This window comes from Ochotona princeps, chromosome 30 (genome assembly GCF_030435755.1).
Source record: "Ochotona princeps isolate mOchPri1 chromosome 30, mOchPri1.hap1, whole genome shotgun sequence".
Taxonomy (NCBI): Eukaryota; Metazoa; Chordata; class Mammalia; order Lagomorpha; family Ochotonidae; genus Ochotona; species Ochotona princeps.
In genome coordinates, this window is record NC_080861.1 from 1,767,786 (window position 1) to 1,784,460 (window position 16,675).

Below are 16,675 nucleotides of genomic sequence, written 5' to 3' on the forward strand. Positions count from 1 at the left end.
TTTTTATTAAAAGGCAAGAGAGACGGCTCCCTTCCGCTGGTTCATTCCCCAAATGCCCACAGCGACTAGGTCTGGGCCTGGTGTGTGCTGTCAATCAATCCCAGTCTAACATGGTGGCGTGAATTGAACTGCTTGAAGCATCACCTGTTGCCCTCCCGGGATCTGCAGAGCGGGAGAGGAGAGCTAGCCCTTGAATCCAGGGGCTTGCACCACTGGGCTCAGTAGACCAAACTCGGGCACGGCGTTGGTCCCTTTTCACTTTGTTCCTCCTCTCTTTGCCCTGGAGATCTCCACATGAGAGCCTAGAACGGCTTCAGCAACACGCGTGAGGAGGTGGCAAGTTCTGCTTGTGGAGATTCTTGTTGTGGAGACGGCTGTACAGAGCAGGAGCTAGCACAGCCTAGTGTACATTAGAGTCAGGCATGCAGGTTTTTCAGCATGCCAGGGCAGCGTGACTGCTGCCCGTAAGGAATGAGCATCTGCTGTGCAGGCGAGGACTCCTGCCCTCGGAGCCTTCTAGTACTTCAGTCCTGCTCAGCTGCTGTGCAGACGACGGAGCAGCTCTGGTCTCGGCACTGGCTTTTGACAGAACTGTAAAGTGTACAAGTGAGGCAAGTTGGTCAGAAATCGGGCAATCGACTTGTGGGATCTTGGTGCCTATGTAGGGGAGGAAGGGTGTCCAGTTAGAGTGATTCTGCTTACTGATTGGGTCCATAGAAAAGAGCAACTAAGTGAAAAGGGAATTACACGTCACTGGAGAAGAGAATTGTGTATCATAATCACAGAAGTCAGGAAGAACATGTGATATTTGTTCTTTTGGAATTGACTTATTTCACTGAGTGTAATGATATCTACTTGGGACGATTTTGTTGCAAATGGTAGAATTTCATTCTTTTTAATGGCTGAGTAGTATTCCATAGAGTAACATACCAGTCTGTATTCATTCCTCTGTTGATGGGCGTCTGGGATGTTTCCATGAGTTCGCTATTGTAAATATAGGATTGAAGGTCACTTGAATGCGTGTAGATTTCCTTCCCTTTGGATATGCCCCCAGAGGTGGGATAGCTGGTCATGTGGTAGGTCAATTTTCAGTCATCTCAGCGCTCTGATGTAAGGCACTTTTCATGCAAAAGTCAAGATTAGTAGATGTATAGGTAAGCATGTATGTCCATGTATTCACGTAGAAGAACTGTGTGCTGGAGGCCAGCATACTGAGAGCGAAGATACAGTATGAATCTCCTAAATAAAAGGAGGACTCCAATGAACCTGTTAAATACACCTCGACAGTAGGATGCTGGACTTTCTACCATTGTCTCGACCTACAGTGTCACGGTACACTTAAGTAGCCGCTGATGGAGTTGTGACTATTGTAAGGACTGTACTATTATAGGGAAATAGTGGGGGCAGAAGGATGGGAAGGAGGAGGGGAAATCCCTGAGCCCCTGGAATTGTGTCATGAGAAAGAAAAATAAAAACAAGGAAAAAAAAGGAAGACTAGCTTCGTCCCGCTGGGAGGCAGTGGTGCCGGCTCAAGTAACTGGATTGGTGCCACTCGTGAGCCAGCCCTGGGTTGGCATCCCACTGCCGCCTTCATCCCTGTCCTCGGCAGGTGTTGGGAAATGAACCCTCAGGTGGAAACTCACTTTGTGTTTTGTTAGTGTTTCTCAGCCTCTCAGGAAAAATTTTTTTTTCAAGAAAAATACTGTTTAGGACTAACAGTTTGGATGTTACTCCAAAGAAATTAAATGTAATTTCCAAAACAGTGGGAATCATTGGTTATTTTCCCGCAGGCAAGTGACATGATGTGACCGAGTTTTGCTGTTCTATTTTACAAACAACAGATCAAAGTTCATTAGTGAGTCATGGAATCAATTTAATGGGTTACAGTCCCAGCGGGAAGTACAGTGGCACGTTCAGATAAATGGGTTCATTTGAGGCAGCGTTATTAGAAACTTTGTAAATGTTTGTGGGACAGAGGAAAGGAATGTCTGCCCGTCTTTGGCCAGGTGGTCTCGGAGGCGGGCACACTCGCACATGGTTGGCTTTCTGGGCAGGCTCTGCTTTCTCCAGGAGCCAGCAGCACCAAGGACGCTGGTCTCCCGGAACTCCAGAACGCTGACTGGCGCTGGTGTCACTATTGTCTGTCTTTGCCGGGGGTGTGTGTGAAGGGGCAGCATGCAGACAGACCAGTTCATGATTCCTGCCCAGACCGTGGTGTGCCCCCGCGCTGCTGCCGCCTCTGAGCTCCTCCGCCCGCGACAGTCCCGCCTGTGGTGTTTGGGGTGGGTGTTGGTGGGGGGCGACGGTCCCGCCTGTGGTGTTTGGGGTGGGTGTTGATGGGGGGCGAGAACTTTGCTGCTCTTCAGTTCTTTTCCTTCTGTTTCAGAGATGCCTTTTAGTTTGTTGACAGAATCTTGTCCTGCAGTGGCAGGATGACTCAGATGTTCCAAATCTGTGTGTATGTTTGAACACATATACAAGCAACGTGATGTGAGGCAGTAACCAGGGAGGGTAACAGGTCACTGACTTGTCAATTTAATGTTAGTGTCTGAAAAAGTACTGTATATTGCCTTGATTTGCCCACTCCCCTTTAGGTTACAGGAGCTCATCCGGGCTAAGAACACTGAGGACTCGGGGGGAAAGGATGAGCCGAGCCAAGACCCGCGCCAGCAGGCCCTCATCGAGCAAAGATACTTCCAGGTATTGAGCATGCGCGTGTGCTGCAGCTGAAGCGCAGTACGGCATTAGCCAGGGGTCCTTGTACAGGGTGCCTGAAGCCTTTACATGAAACCCTGCTCTCATTCGGCCGTAACCTGCTCGTGTCCTTTATGGCTTAAGTCACTGTCACCTACAGGTTACTCACAATATCCAACACAACTAGATGCTGTGTAAATACTCACACCATGTTGTTAGGCTATAATGACTGTACACACTCCCAAATGCCTGATCCAGAGCAGAGAGCCAGGATTGGACCAGGTCCCCCTTGTAGGTGGCAGGAACAGGATTCCTTGAGCCGCAGCACTGCCTCCAGGGTCTGTATTAGGAGGCAACCTTCTCTTCTCTTCTCTTCTCCTTCTCCTTCTCTTTTCTCTTTTCCTTTTCCTTTTCCTTTTTCTTTTCTTTTCTTTTCTTTTCACTAGGGGAGTGAACCAGAGGATGGAAGATCTTTGTCTCTCTTTCTCTCTGTAAATCTGCCTTTCCAGTAAAAATAAATAAATAAAAATGTTTAACTGTTCTAATGAGACTGCTGTATTATCAAAAGATAGTAAATACCAATTTCTTCAAGTTCTTTTTAGTACCTAAAATGATTAACTTTTAAAGTGACTTTGTGTTGGCAGAAATTACTCCTTTAACTTTGTAGGAGATCTATTTTTTGACTGAAAGCACCTGTCTTTTCTTTTGAAGGTACTGTGTAGCATTAACTCAATTATTCACAATCCAAGAGCCCCAGTGATAATATATAAACAGAGCAAAGGAGGAGCCCAGCATTTTAAAGATACTGTTCCAGACTGTGGGTTTGAACATCTTGTACCAGTGATAGAAATGTGGGCAGATGAGCTGACATCCCTGAAGGTGAGCAGTTGGAGAGCTCTGTTGCACTCGGCGGACTTGACTAATAGACAAAGTGGAGTGTTGGTTTTAACTGAAGCTGAGCGTGTGTGAACTGGAATGGTGTGATTCCCACAGTGCAGTGTCTGTTGGATGTTGCCATTACTGCAGGCTTTAGCTCCTAGCAGGCTCTACAGAGCGTATCTTCTCTAGGGAGTCTGTAATAACCTTGACCTTTTAGGCCCCTTTCTTGTTTATCTTTTTTCTCTCCTGTTTATCTCTCTTAAGTTGGAAAGGCTTTTTCTTCATATTTTCCTTTTTTTTCCTTTTTTTGTCTTTGGGTTTTTTTTTTTGTTTGTTTTGTTTTTCTCTATAAATAGCAACCAACCTTTCTCTCACCTATTCTGCCCATGCATGGAAGATTAAAATTTATTAGGTTATATTTGTTATATACCTTCTTTTCCCCCTGTTTTGACTAGTTTAATAAAAGGGAAATTGCAAACTAATGCACAGCATTGCGTCAATGAAAATGTGAAGTGTGAGAAACACAAGATATTAAGAGCATGCACCTTACGGGGGCGTTTTATTTGTCCTCTGAAATGCCCAAGGACCCTCGTGCCGCTCCGTCCCTGTCGGGAGGGGGGACTGTGGCCTCCCCCCACACCCAGCGTGGTTGCCACATCCTCCTGTTAGATCAGAGCGCTCGCTCCTCTCCCTTCCCAAGAGGAGTGCTAGAGAAAGCCGCAGCCTTGCCAAGAGAAAAGACCAGAAGAGCAGAGATAAAAGGATCCGTTTTGATTGACATTTACTGGTTTTTAGTTTTTTCAAGATGATGAGGGAAGTACTAGGAAAAGTGAACACACAATACAGACTAATCGGAGAGACAAACGACCAAAAATATGAATAAAATGTAAGCGTTTGTATTGTCAGTAAGGGAAGACCAGCAGGCACTGATCCCACCTGCGGAAGGACCAAGGCCAGGACGCACATGCGTGTCCTCCAGGAGTCCTGGTCATACCCACCGAGGATCCTGCAGTGCTGCGGCAGGTGGAGAGAAGATAGAATGAACAGGTTAAACAAGAACCCATGTGTGACATGTATTTTCCAAGTAGAAGGAGGCAAGGAATTAGCTTTATGGTTAGAATATTCTGAGAATGCCCAAGAAAAAGTTCTTTAGAACGAGTTTTTCTGCCATTGAAGCTGTTCACAAAAGACAGTACTGTGATTCCTCCTGTGAGAGTTACAGCAGTGGAGTCACTGGAGATAGGATGGCAGTTGCTACGGGAGGGTGGGACATGGGTGGTTAGTGGGCATCGGGTGTCACTTTTACAAGATAAATTACAGGAACGGACAGTGGTGATGGCGATACAGCATTACTCATATATTTAATAACAGCTTAAAATGGGAAGGATGGGGCCTGGTGCAGTGGTTCAGTGGCTGAACCCTCGCCTTACACGTCCTGGGATCCTATTGGGTGCTGGTTCGTGTCTTGGCTGCTCCACTTCCCTTCCAGTTCCCTGCTTGTAGCCTGGGAAGGCAGTAGAGGATGGCCAAGGCCTTGGGACCCTGCACCCATGTAGGAGACTAGGAAGAAGCTCCTGGCTTCAAATTGGCTCAGCTTCAACTGTTGCAGCCACTTGGGGAGTGAACCAGCAGATGGAAGGTGTTTCTCTTTGTATCTCCTTCTCTCTGTAAACCTGTGTTTCCAATAAAAATCTTTTTTTTTAAAAGAAAATGTTTAAAATGGGGTAGACATTCAATCAGCTGGTGATGACTGTGGCTGGGACACCTGTGTCCCATTGCAGAGTGCCTGGGTTTGAGTTTTGGTTGTACTTGGCACCTGCAGTGTCCTGTTGTCTACTCTGGGTGGCAGCAAATGACTCAAATCCTACGTGAGAGAATGGATGGAGTTAGAGCTTCTTGTCTTCCCTTCCCTGTTAGTTTGGGGAGTGAACTGGCAGGTGGGAGTGGACTTATACTCTCTGTCCTGACTCTTGAATTAATTATTTTTAATAAGATGCATTGGTGAATTTTAAGTGTGTGTTTTAGGAGAGGACACGAGAGCAAGTAGGACAGTTGGACAAGGCCAGGAGCCAGCTCCCTGCTGCCTGCTGTCCCAAGCTCCCTGCTGCCTGCTGTCCCGGCCTCCCACCCTGCGGGAGGGCTCGGCTGCAGGTGCTGTGGCTTTCCCATTGGAGCACACTTTCTCTGGCTGTTTGGCTCACTCCAGTGCTATAGGGACTAGCAAGCGAGGCGGCAGGGCCTCGGGGTAGTCCCCCCTCCCAGCTAGGCCAGGTGAAGACCCTGGGACGTACGTCCTTGTACTGCTTCCATGGTTACTTGATGGACTGTGCCCCAGCCAGGGAAGCCAGCACGTATTTTCTTAGTCTTGTAACTTACTGTCAAGTGAAGCTGCAATATTGGCTGTGATTTTTTTTTTTTTTTACTGTATATCATTTCTTTTTAAATGCACCCTGTTTATAGACTACTGATTAATAAAGGTTAAAATGTTAGTATTCTACCTGCTGGTTTTTTTTTTTTCAAATTACAATGGTGCTTACTGTTTAAACATTCATTTGGCACTGAATTTATGAATATATATTGCTAAAGTAAGTGATGACTTTCCTACCAAATAATTTTTTAAAGATACTAATATGAGTTCTGAGCCTTAATTGGGGAGTGTTAAGTAGAAGACTAAAATAAGTTGATTAGATTTCTGTATGTTGGACCTGGTGGCATGGCCTAGCGGCTAAAGTCCTCGCCTTGAGCACCCCGGCATCCCATGTGGGTGCCAGTTCTAATTCCGACAGCTCCACTTCCCATCCAGCTCCCTGCTTGTGGCCTGGGAAAGCAGTCGAGGACGGCCCAAAGCTTTGGGACCCTGCACCCATGTAGGAGACCCGGAGGAGGTTCTAGGTTCCCGGCTTCGGATCGGCGCAGTACCAGCCATTGCGGCTCACTTGGGGAGTGAATCATCGGATGGAAGATCTTCCTCTCTGTCTCACCTCCTCTCTGTATATCTGACTTTGTAATAAAAATAAATAAATCTTTTTTTTTTTTTTTTTTTTTTTTTTTTAAAGATTTATTCATTTTATTACAGCCAGATATACACAGAGGAGGAGAGACAGAGAGGAAGATCTTCCGTCCGATGATTCACTCCCCAAGTGAGCCGCAACGGGCCGGTGCGCGCCGATCCGATGCCGGGAACCTGGAACCTCTTCCGGGTCTCCCACGCGGGTGCAGTGTCCCAAAGCATTGGGCCGTCCTCGACTGCTTTCCCAGGCCACAAGCAGGGAGCTGGATGGGAAGTGGAGCTGCCGGGATTAGAACCGGCGCCCATATGGGATCCCGGGGCTTTCAAGGCGAGGACCTTAGCCGCTAGACCACGCCGCCGGGCCCAATAAATAAATCTTAAAAAAAAAAAAACGATTTTTGTATGTTGAGTTCCACTGACCAGTATGGTAGCCACGAGCCACTTCTGGCTAGCGGTCACTTGAAGTGTGGCAAGTTCCAATATATATGTACTGTGCGAAATGCACAATGGATTTAGAAGACCTAGTGGGGAAAAATTAAATGCTGATTATGTGTGGTAATGGTCTTATTTTATATACACTGGATTAAATAAAATTTATTAGTAAATTTAATACCACTTATTTTTTATTTCCATAGTTTGGCTTCTCAGCTGAAAATTATTGTGATGTTCTTTTTTTTATTATTTTTATTTGTTGCGTTTCTTTCAAGTGGCATTGTTTGGAAGATCCAAGGATTATGCTGTCCCATATACAGTAGATCCTCAGTAAATATTTGTTGCTTTATTAGTAACAAGTTTAAGTAACTTTATCCCTTGTACATGATTTTTTTTCAAGATTTATTTATTTCCATTGCAAAGGCAGATATACATAGAGGAAGAGAGACAGAGAGAAAGATCTTCCATCTGATGGTTCACTCCCCAAGCGACCGCAACAGCTAGAGCTGAGCCAATCCGAAGCCGGGAGCCTCCTCCAGGTCTGCCACACGGGTGCAGGGTCCCACGGCTTTGGGCCGTCCTCGACTGCATTTCCAGGCCACAAGCAGGGAGCTGGATGGGAAGCAGGGTCATCAGGATTAGAACTGGCGCCCATATGGGATTCCAGCGTGTGCAAGGCGAGGACTTTCACCGCTACACCATCGTGTCAGGCCCCCTTGTACATGATTTAACATAGGTTAGGGCAACATGTCTAGGACAAGGAGACTTAAATAAGCTATTAAGAAGACTAAGGAAAGCTGATTTAGGGATCCTATCATTTTAAAAGCTGTCCTGAAGATACCGTGTTACATAGATGAATCTTGAAAGCAGCCAGCTCCACATGGCCATTGACCGTGCAGTGCCTGGAGTGGGCAGACCCTGGAGTGGGCAGTGCCTGGAGTGGGCAGACCCGCCGCACAAGCGGAGATGAGTGGGTACCAGGGTCTAGGAGAGGGGAGCGCAGGGAGGCCTCTGAGCTGTCATGGCATTTCTTTCTGGAGTTTACTCTGAAATTAGTGAAATTTGCACATTTCTATGGTGATACTAAAAAGATTGAATTACATACTCAGGGTTTTTCTTCTCACTAAAGCTAGAATAAAAATTCAAAATCAAAATAGAAGAAAAACTTATGTATCAAAGAACTCTAGAAATAGCATGAACTAATAATAAATGTCATTATTTTAGCTTCCAAATTCAAGAAAATCAATGTATAAGATTTTGACAAGACTTGTGTTTATCTGACGAAACCTAGTTTTAAGAAACATGTTCTAAATTAATAATAGTATCTGTAAGATACTATAGCAAACCACATAATCTGTTTTCACACTTTCCTGGGTGATTCTATTAGTGTTACTGTGGAAAGTTTGACTTCATAACGCAGTGTGGTGGTTGTTGTTATAAAGGATTTGTACAAGTCTTTGAAGATACTGTCTGCAGAACTGACACCCTGGCATAATTTAAGGAAACAAGATGGAAATGAAGGAATCAAAGTGGCTGATCTGTTGTTTATGGTAGATACCATGTTGGAAGAAATTGAAAATAAGGAAAAGGTAGGATTTATAATATATTTTATCTTAAAGTTTGACAAGGGTGTTTTTTTTTTTTTTATTTTTTATAATCCATTTTATTGTATTGTTGTTGACAATCTTTACATAGTTAACTATAGTTGAAGGAAAAACAAGAAAGAGAGAGAAAAAAAAAAAAAAGGTTCAGGGGGATAGGGAGGTGGGCAATGCTGTTATGTCCATATTGTTTCCATCATGTATCTGAGGTAAAAGGGGATATTGAGGGAGAAGCCCCACCCGGTTTCCCGCCCACCCCAAGTCCCGGATGTGGGGCATGCTCTGAGATATGTGCTCAAGTGGAGTTAATAGTTCTCCAGTTATGAGTCACTGCCAGTTTCGCTCGATGAGGTCGTCCACTGATTGATATGGTCCATCATGAAGTCTCCATTTGTCCCATATTTCGCTGCCAACATGTAGCTGAGATGAATGATTGTCCTATTCTGTCTTCTGTCTTTTCTTGGTTAGAATTCTGAGTCCAGCAGTTCAAGTGGGGAGATCTCCAAAGATACTTTGAGGTATTCCCAGATTAGTTGCTTGTATGTTCTAGCAAGCACAGGGCCCGGCACAGTCCATCACCCTAATCAGCTGGTGGTTGCAATTGCTGTGTTGGTTCTGTTTTCAGTCCCGAGTTGCACTGGAACCAATGGGTGTTGCAGTCCAGTCTGGTTCGGCCCTTACATCAACCAGTGGGAGCTGCAGCCTAGTTGGGGCGACCCACAATAACCCCCACCAGACCGCCCCCTACCCTGGTTTGCCAGTATGTGTAGCAGAAGACCAATCTGTCCCCCATCCCATTTGGCTCTGGTGCTTGTCAATGGGTATTGAAGCTTAGTTTTATCTAGCCAACTCAACCATCCAGCCCTCACAGATATTGTTGAGTACCTCTCTATCTAGCCATCCCAGCCCCCGTCCTAGTTTTCATGCCCTCCCACGGGAATAGTGACCCAAGAAGGGGGAACCCACTTTTTCCCTCCCAGGTCTCTCTGTCCCGGTTTATGCACTCTTTAGGTGGTCCTGTGATTTGACTCGACAGAATTAGTCCCCCGTGCCAGCTTCTGCCAGCTGATGCTGTGGCCCTGATCTAGTCCACATGCAGCGCACAGGTGTTGTAGCCTTGCTTAGTCGTGTCTGTCTCTATCCCAGCCCACGCTCTCCAGTGGGAGTGGCTGTCCAGCGAGGGGACCAGCCCCTTAACCCCCCCGTCAGCTCTGCCCCTCCCTTCCTGGATCTCACGTGTGCTGGATGGGTGCTGCATTCATATCCAGTACAGGCAACCACGCCCTGGCGTTCCATAATGTGTACTGGTTTTGTCGCAACCAAACCCGGCCCATTCCACACTCTGTTCTGGTGATCAGATTTGCCAGAGGATGACATGAACTGATTCAGCCTGGTCTGCTCCTGACCCATGCCGAATGCATGCCAGTGGGAAACTTTCCATGGCCTATTCTGGGCTGTTTCCAATCATGCTTCTCGCGCTTACCTGCAGGGACTGTGTCCTGCCAGAGGAGTTGCCCAGGCTCCTCCATCAGAACCCCTCCCAATGCCAGATTTTGCGCTTGCCACGGGGTTCTTGAGCCAGCCCTACTCAGGACAAGGGTGTTATATATCCTAATGTTCTATTTTTCTTGTCAAAGTTTGAGTTATTTTAAGATCTAAGCCATATTTCTTTTTGCCCTCTTTTGAACAGCACAGCGAAGTGCCAAACTTTCAAACTTTACAAGCAATTGTCTCTCATTTCCAAAAATTATTTGATGTGCCTTCTTTGGATGGGGTCTATCCCCGAATGAATGAAGTCTACCTGAGGCTTGGAGAGATGCATAGCGCCGTGAGGAACCTCCAGGAGCTCCTAGAATTAGGTGACGGCCTTTCGTCATTGTTTATTCCCACTTAAGAATTATTCCAGTCAATTAGCACAAAGTAGGTTAAAAAAAAAAATAAGGTAAAAGCAATTAAGGATGACTACAGCATAAAATTATTTAGCTTTTTAAAACAATATTTTTATTGAAAAGACAGATTTACAGAGAGAAGACGGATCTTCTATCCACTAGTTCTTTCCCCAGGTGGCCACAACAGCCAGAGCTGAACTGATCCAAAGCCAGGAGCCAGGAGTTTCTTCTGAGCCTCCCACGTGGGTGCAGGGTCCCAAGGCTTTGGGCCGTCCTCTGCTGCTTTCCCAGGCCACAGCAGGGAGCTGGATGGGAAGTGGAGCAGCTGGAACATGAACTGGTCCCTGTATGGGATCCCAGTACATGCAAGCCAAGATTTCGCCACTAAGCTACTGTGCCGAGCCCTGATTTAACTTTTAAACAAATTGATGGAAAGCCCAAGAGGCACTGGCTTACTTTCCAGATATCTGTGGATGGTGCTGAGCTAGGCTGAAGCCACAGTTTTGGGAATCTGATCTGGCTCTCCGTGTAGGTAGAAGGGACTCACCTGCTACTTCCCTGGTGACTGGCAGGAAGCCACAATTGGGAGAAGAGCAGGGCTCGAACTCAGGCACTCAGATGTGGGATGCAGGTGTCTTGGGCATCTTAATCACTGTGCCCAACACCCGCTCATGAAACAGAATGTTTGGAGGCTGTAATGATTTTGAATTCTCTCTTTAGGTATCATCTCTACTTAAAATCTATTTATTTACTTAGAGCAAACATCTGTCTGCTGGTTCACTCCCCCAGACGCTCCCAACGGCCAGTGGTCATTACCACTGCCTCCCGCAGACCACATTAGCAAGAAACTGGAGTCCAGCTGGAATGGGGTCCTGAATCCAGAACTCTGGCGTTTTCAGCCCGCAGCTTAACTGCTCGGTCAGATGCTTAGCCCTAATTGTGCTGGGCTTTGTTTCTCTTTTGCAGATGGTTCTTCATCGTTGTATGTGTTGGTGAGCACAGTCGGAAGATTGTGTAGGCTGATTAATGAGGATGTGAACGAGCAGGTTAAGCAAGTCTTAGGACCTGAAGATCTCCAAAGGTATTTGTTGGAACAACATCGTCCGTAGTGCGTGAAGTGGTAACATTAAAGACATGCAAAACTGCACAAGTTACTCACCTTCTGTTTTTGGAATAGTACCTATTAGATAACCTGACAACCTAACATAAACTCAAATCCATAGGAGCAAGGAATATTGTGTAGGGCCTGTAAGTTTCCATAAGGTACATCGGGAATTCTTCAACATAAAACCTGTGCCCAAGGCAAGTTATATATGGAGACATTCCAACCTTGTAGCCGCTGCATGTGCGTTCAGGTTATATCAACAAGCCCTATTTTTAGCATGCTACTGTAGATCAAATATTACTTGATTTAAGAGATTTAAGCAATAAGTGGTAAGGATTTTTTTTAAAGATTAGGTGTCAGTGAGACACTGTCCCCTGCCCGCCCTCCCGTCCTTGTCCTGCAGCGCGCAGGAGGGAGGGCTGGATGCCCGGGATGCTGCATTTGGTCTGCAGATGCTCCTGGGTTACCCCGTATGCAGGCCAGCACGGAGCGTCTGATCCTTGATGCTTTGGAAGTCGGCCTGTATCACCATGGGCTCTCCTCCCACGGTCTCGTTGGCAGTGGACTGATGGTTGCTTCAGGGTTTACTAGGCTATTGGATGTAAAAACCAAACCAATTTGGTCTCGTTGGCAGTGGACTGATGGTTGCTTTAGGATTTACTAGGCTATTGGATGTAAAAACCAATTTTTGAAAAAATGTTGCCAAAGTGTGTTCTAAGAAGCCTCAGGCTGAGTAAGCAGTTTGCAGTGTTGGGATTTTTGTTATATTCATTTGAAAATGCTACACTGATATATGAAAATACTTTTTTTTTTAAAGCAACATTGGGTAAACAAAAAGCTTAAGAAGGAAGGATTGTAGTAAATGATCATTGATTACCATAATTTGTGTTTTGAAAATGTTGTATTTGCATCCACTTGTTTGCAATTAGATGCAAGAATTGTAAGTTGGATTTTGGTGTAAATTATGCATTTTTAAAAACAGCATTATCAAGAAGTTGGAAGAGCATGAGGAATTTTTCCCCGCGTTTCAGGCATTTACAAATGATCTTCTTGAAATCTTAGGTAAGATCACTCTTGGTAGTCCTTGAGTTTTAAGTTTTAAAATGTCATTGTGTTTAAGAAGTATTCCTGTTCACTGGGTTAGTGTTTTTTTGCCTTGAATGTCTCATAGAAAATGTTTGGAAACACTTGTGATTTGTAGTTTAAGTTACTTGGAACGGCTCACAGGAAGGCGAGCGCAGCCCTGCTAAGGAGAGCCGGGCCTGCCTGTGTTCCATGTCCTGATGAGGCCCCGCTAGCCCCGGCTTTGTCGCTGCCTAGTGAGAAATGTTGGTAGAATTCACAGTAGATTTGATTTTTTCCAGGATAACTCTTTCTACCATGCATTGTTTTTTCTTAATTAAAGGTTTATTGTTTATTTAAAAGGCATTGTTATAGAGAAAGGGGGAGACATATTTTCCAGTCATCGGTTCATTCTGTAAGTGGCCACAACGGGCCAGGCCAACGCCAGGAGCCGCATCTGGTCTCCCGGGTAGGTGGCAGGGGCCCACGTCCTTGGGTCGTCCTCTGCAGCTTTGCAGGCACATGAAGAGAAGTGAAGTGGAGCAGCTGGGGTATGAGCTGGCCCCGTGGGTGGCTGTTCCCCCGTTACTCAACAATACTGGGCCCACTGTTGTGCTTTTCAACATACAAACTTTTCTTGGGTAATAGTGATGAGAGGTAGTAGGTACCCTAGATGAAGAGATGGAGTGTTGCACAGAGGTCGTTGGTCAGACCGGGGACTCCATCGGCACCGAGGAGGACAGAGTATACCTTTGCTCAGGAATCAGACAAAATATTTTATCTTCCTAGAAGGAATAGTTTATAAAATGATTTACTTTCCAGTGACTTCTATTTAGCTCATTTGAAAGTGTTATTACTGTGTTTCAGAGAATGGTTTATTTTAGAAGAGGTGTGAGGAAGGAAGGTAGGGGTGAGTATGTTAGAGCAAGAGGCCGGTGGAAGCAGCCTTGGTAGAGTGTGTAGCCGGAGGAACATTCGGGAAGCTCTGTACCCCGGACTGTCGGAGCCAGGGGGGCAAGGCGTGAGTGTGCCTAGGACAGCTCTGCGTGAGGAGTGAGCAAGGGAGGAGGTGACTGGAGAGCTCAGCCTGAGGGGAGGCCCTGAAGTGTGTGACTGCTCGCTGCGGTCCGGAGGGACCTGGCTTGGGGAGTAACGTGGCGCTGCATGCTTCGGGTGGCTACTAACCTTGACGATGACATTGTCATAGTTAGTAAGCGCTGGGCAGTGACGGTCATTTCACTAGGTGTACAGTAGCACAGATTTCATAATCCTCCTGTAGAGACTTCCTCTCAACTATTATGACACTTAGAGTGGTTCATTTAAGGTCATTTCCTTCAGAAAGCCAAGCTGCTCTACACAGGAATTCTGTGTTTTGGTCAGAGTTGAAATCCTGGAGTGAAGTAGCATTACACTTAAGTTGGGTGCATTAAAGCTGTTTGGTAAACATGAGTGCTTTTGACCAGTTGTCACTCAGCACCCAGGACAGGGTGGGAAGTGGAATGTCAGACACAGAGTCCCCTCGGTCATCACTGCAGCTTTTTCGGGTGTCTGTCCTTTCTTCTTCTCGTATATCTGATATGGTTGCCTGAGGGGCCGAGCCAAAGCTCACAGGGTTGTATGTCGTTTCCTTCACTGGGTGTGAGACGATACTCTGTCTGAAACCAGGAGCTTACCTCTGCAAGGGGCACAGCCTGGTCATCGTGTCTAGGCTAAAGGGAGGACAGCAGGATTCCAGCTCAGCTGTGCAGGAGGGCAGGGAGAGAGTTGAAGTCCAGGGAGACCTGCGGGAAGGAGCTGAGTTGGTGAGCATTGGCCTGGCAGAACAGCTAGAAGGCAGTAACTATCTAGAAAACCTGCTGTGCCTTGCCTCCAGGGGCGTGAAGCTGCCTGAGGAGCAGCATGGCTGCGCTTCCCCAGTGGCCGTGTGCCAGGAGCAGTGGAGGCTGGAGGCTGGAGGCTGGAGGCTGGAGACTGGCCTTGGCCTGGCGCCCCCCAGCCCCGCAGCCCCTGAGCCGCGAGCGGCCCCCTCACCATCTTGTTTTCCGTTACAGAGATCGCCGACTTGGACGCCATTGTACCTGCAGTAAGGAAATTAAAAGTACTTTCATACTGAAAACAGATCCAATCATTTTACTGTGTAAATTGCATTCTTCACATTCTAAGAATTGTGTAGGATTTATCTTTTTTGAGACAAGGGTTATAAAGTGTGTTTGCTCTCTGAATTGTTCGTCTCCTGATTGGGTCTTTCTCTGTACATTGTATACTTACTCGGATTCTTATACAACAGCTAGTTCGTAAGTTATTAAAAGTAGCAAATTCACTTTAGATCCATTAATCACTTAAGTAATCATTGAGTACTTAGAGTTTAAAGTTGTTTCAAAGCTAAGTGTGTAAGTAAGAAAGAAACCCAGCGAGGAACTGCAGTGATGGAAAACTGCATTGAAGTTTAGGGCTTTTGGGGTCAGGGCAAAAGTCCAGCCAGTGAAAAGCTACTGTTTGTGTTAAGGATCGATACATTCTGTTAACATTTCTCCTGGCCATTGCAGTTGCAATATAGGAGGAGCAAACGGAAAAGAGAAAAGCCGGTTACTGTGTTAGGGAGAAAATGAATTGTGGGGTGAAATGTGATAGCTAGATTTCTGTCACTTTAAAAAAGTGTTTTCTTCAGTCTTGATGTAATTTACTTTTTTTATAAGGGCATAAGATTTAAAATAAATTTTTGTAAGTAATTTCCAAACATAAGGGCTGTTAGTGGCTTATTTGTGGTATAAAGAATCATTGTCTTCCTCAGTGGCTGGCCCTTGTGCACCTCCCTTGCCGCTGCGTGACCTCCGTCCTCTGGGGAACAGTGCCCACGGGTGCCCCCCGCCGTGCCCTGCAGAGGCGTAGCCCGGGCGGCTTCTCCCGCATTCTTGTGGGTTGGCACATGGACTGTTGGGAAGCTTGCAGAGAGCCACCTGCTGGAGCCCCCAGACAGGAAGCCAGCGCCTGGTGTTGGGACTGGGCTTAGGGACTAGGCATGACTTGGTCCCTCAGGTTCCTGCTAGATTGAAATTGTTAGCCTGCAGTTAGATTTTCAAAACTTCACCCCAAATTTGTGAAAGAACCTGGGTCTTGAGGATTGGATTAAAGAAGTATTTGGTTCAAAGATGGACTCCCAATGAAACTGTTAAATGTATCTTGGCAATGGGATGCTGGACTCTGGTACCCGACAGTCTCAGGATACACTTAAATTGCAGAATGGTGGACTTGCGACTGATTGTGAAGGATTATATTATTGTAATAAAATAGGGGAAAGAGAAGACATGGTGGGAGGGAAAATAACAGAACCTAGGAAGCTGTGTGATAAATAAATACTCAAGTATTTGGTTAGTAAGTACTCTGAAGTGATTAAAGCTTTCTGAGAATTGTGCTGAGACAGCTCGAAAGCCTGTTTTAAGGGAAGAGGTATATTCAGAAAATCATTTTAATGTCAAATTTATCAGCTAGCTTAACAGCCTGTAGTTAATTCTTAGTTCAAACAAAAGTTTCCAAACTCCTCCTGGCTCCTTGAAGTGTTTGGCTTGTTTTGAGGGTCTCCAGGGCCACTAGGAAGGACAGTGCCACTCGAATAGCTCAAGGCCAACTTTTAGCCAGTTTTGATTATTTAAAATAGAACAAAGCATGCAGCAGTATTCAAATGTAAACACTTTAAACAAGTCTAAGTGACCTGTGAGGCATCACTGCCGCCAGAGTAGGCCGCGCCGGTCGCGCTGGGCCCCTTCCTGTGCCGGGCCCCTTCCTGTGCCGGGCCCCTTCCTGTGCCGGGCCCCTTCCTGTGCCCACGCTGCCTTCCGTCCCTTGGCGACAGTCGCTTTCCAACATTGCAGGGTAGTGTGCCTTCTCTAAGATTTCATGTAAATAGAACGATGTAATGCTTTTGGCTGATGTATTAGCATAATTTAGAATATATTAGCATATATAGAACATATTAGCATCATTTAGAATCTTGCATGTTGTGGGC

General features: G+C 46.0%; 1 protein-coding gene across 1 annotated transcript in view; it reads left to right on the forward strand.

Moving 5' to 3' along the window:
* The window catches only part of CEP70 (centrosomal protein 70), a 30,267-nt gene extending 15,373 nt beyond the window's left edge, over positions 1–14,894 (forward strand). The window contains exons 10-16 of the mRNA XM_004588407.4: positions 2,595–2,700; positions 3,406–3,573; positions 8,458–8,604; positions 10,307–10,475; positions 11,472–11,586; positions 12,593–12,672; positions 14,724–14,894. Of these exons, the coding sequence (XP_004588464.2) occupies positions 2,595–2,700; positions 3,406–3,573; positions 8,458–8,604; positions 10,307–10,475; positions 11,472–11,586; positions 12,593–12,672; positions 14,724–14,785 (847 nt within the window). The 3' untranslated portion in view covers positions 14,786–14,894. The remainder of the gene's footprint in view (positions 1–2,594; positions 2,701–3,405; positions 3,574–8,457; positions 8,605–10,306; positions 10,476–11,471; positions 11,587–12,592; positions 12,673–14,723) is intronic.
* Positions 14,895–16,675: the final 1,781 nt, after the last annotated feature.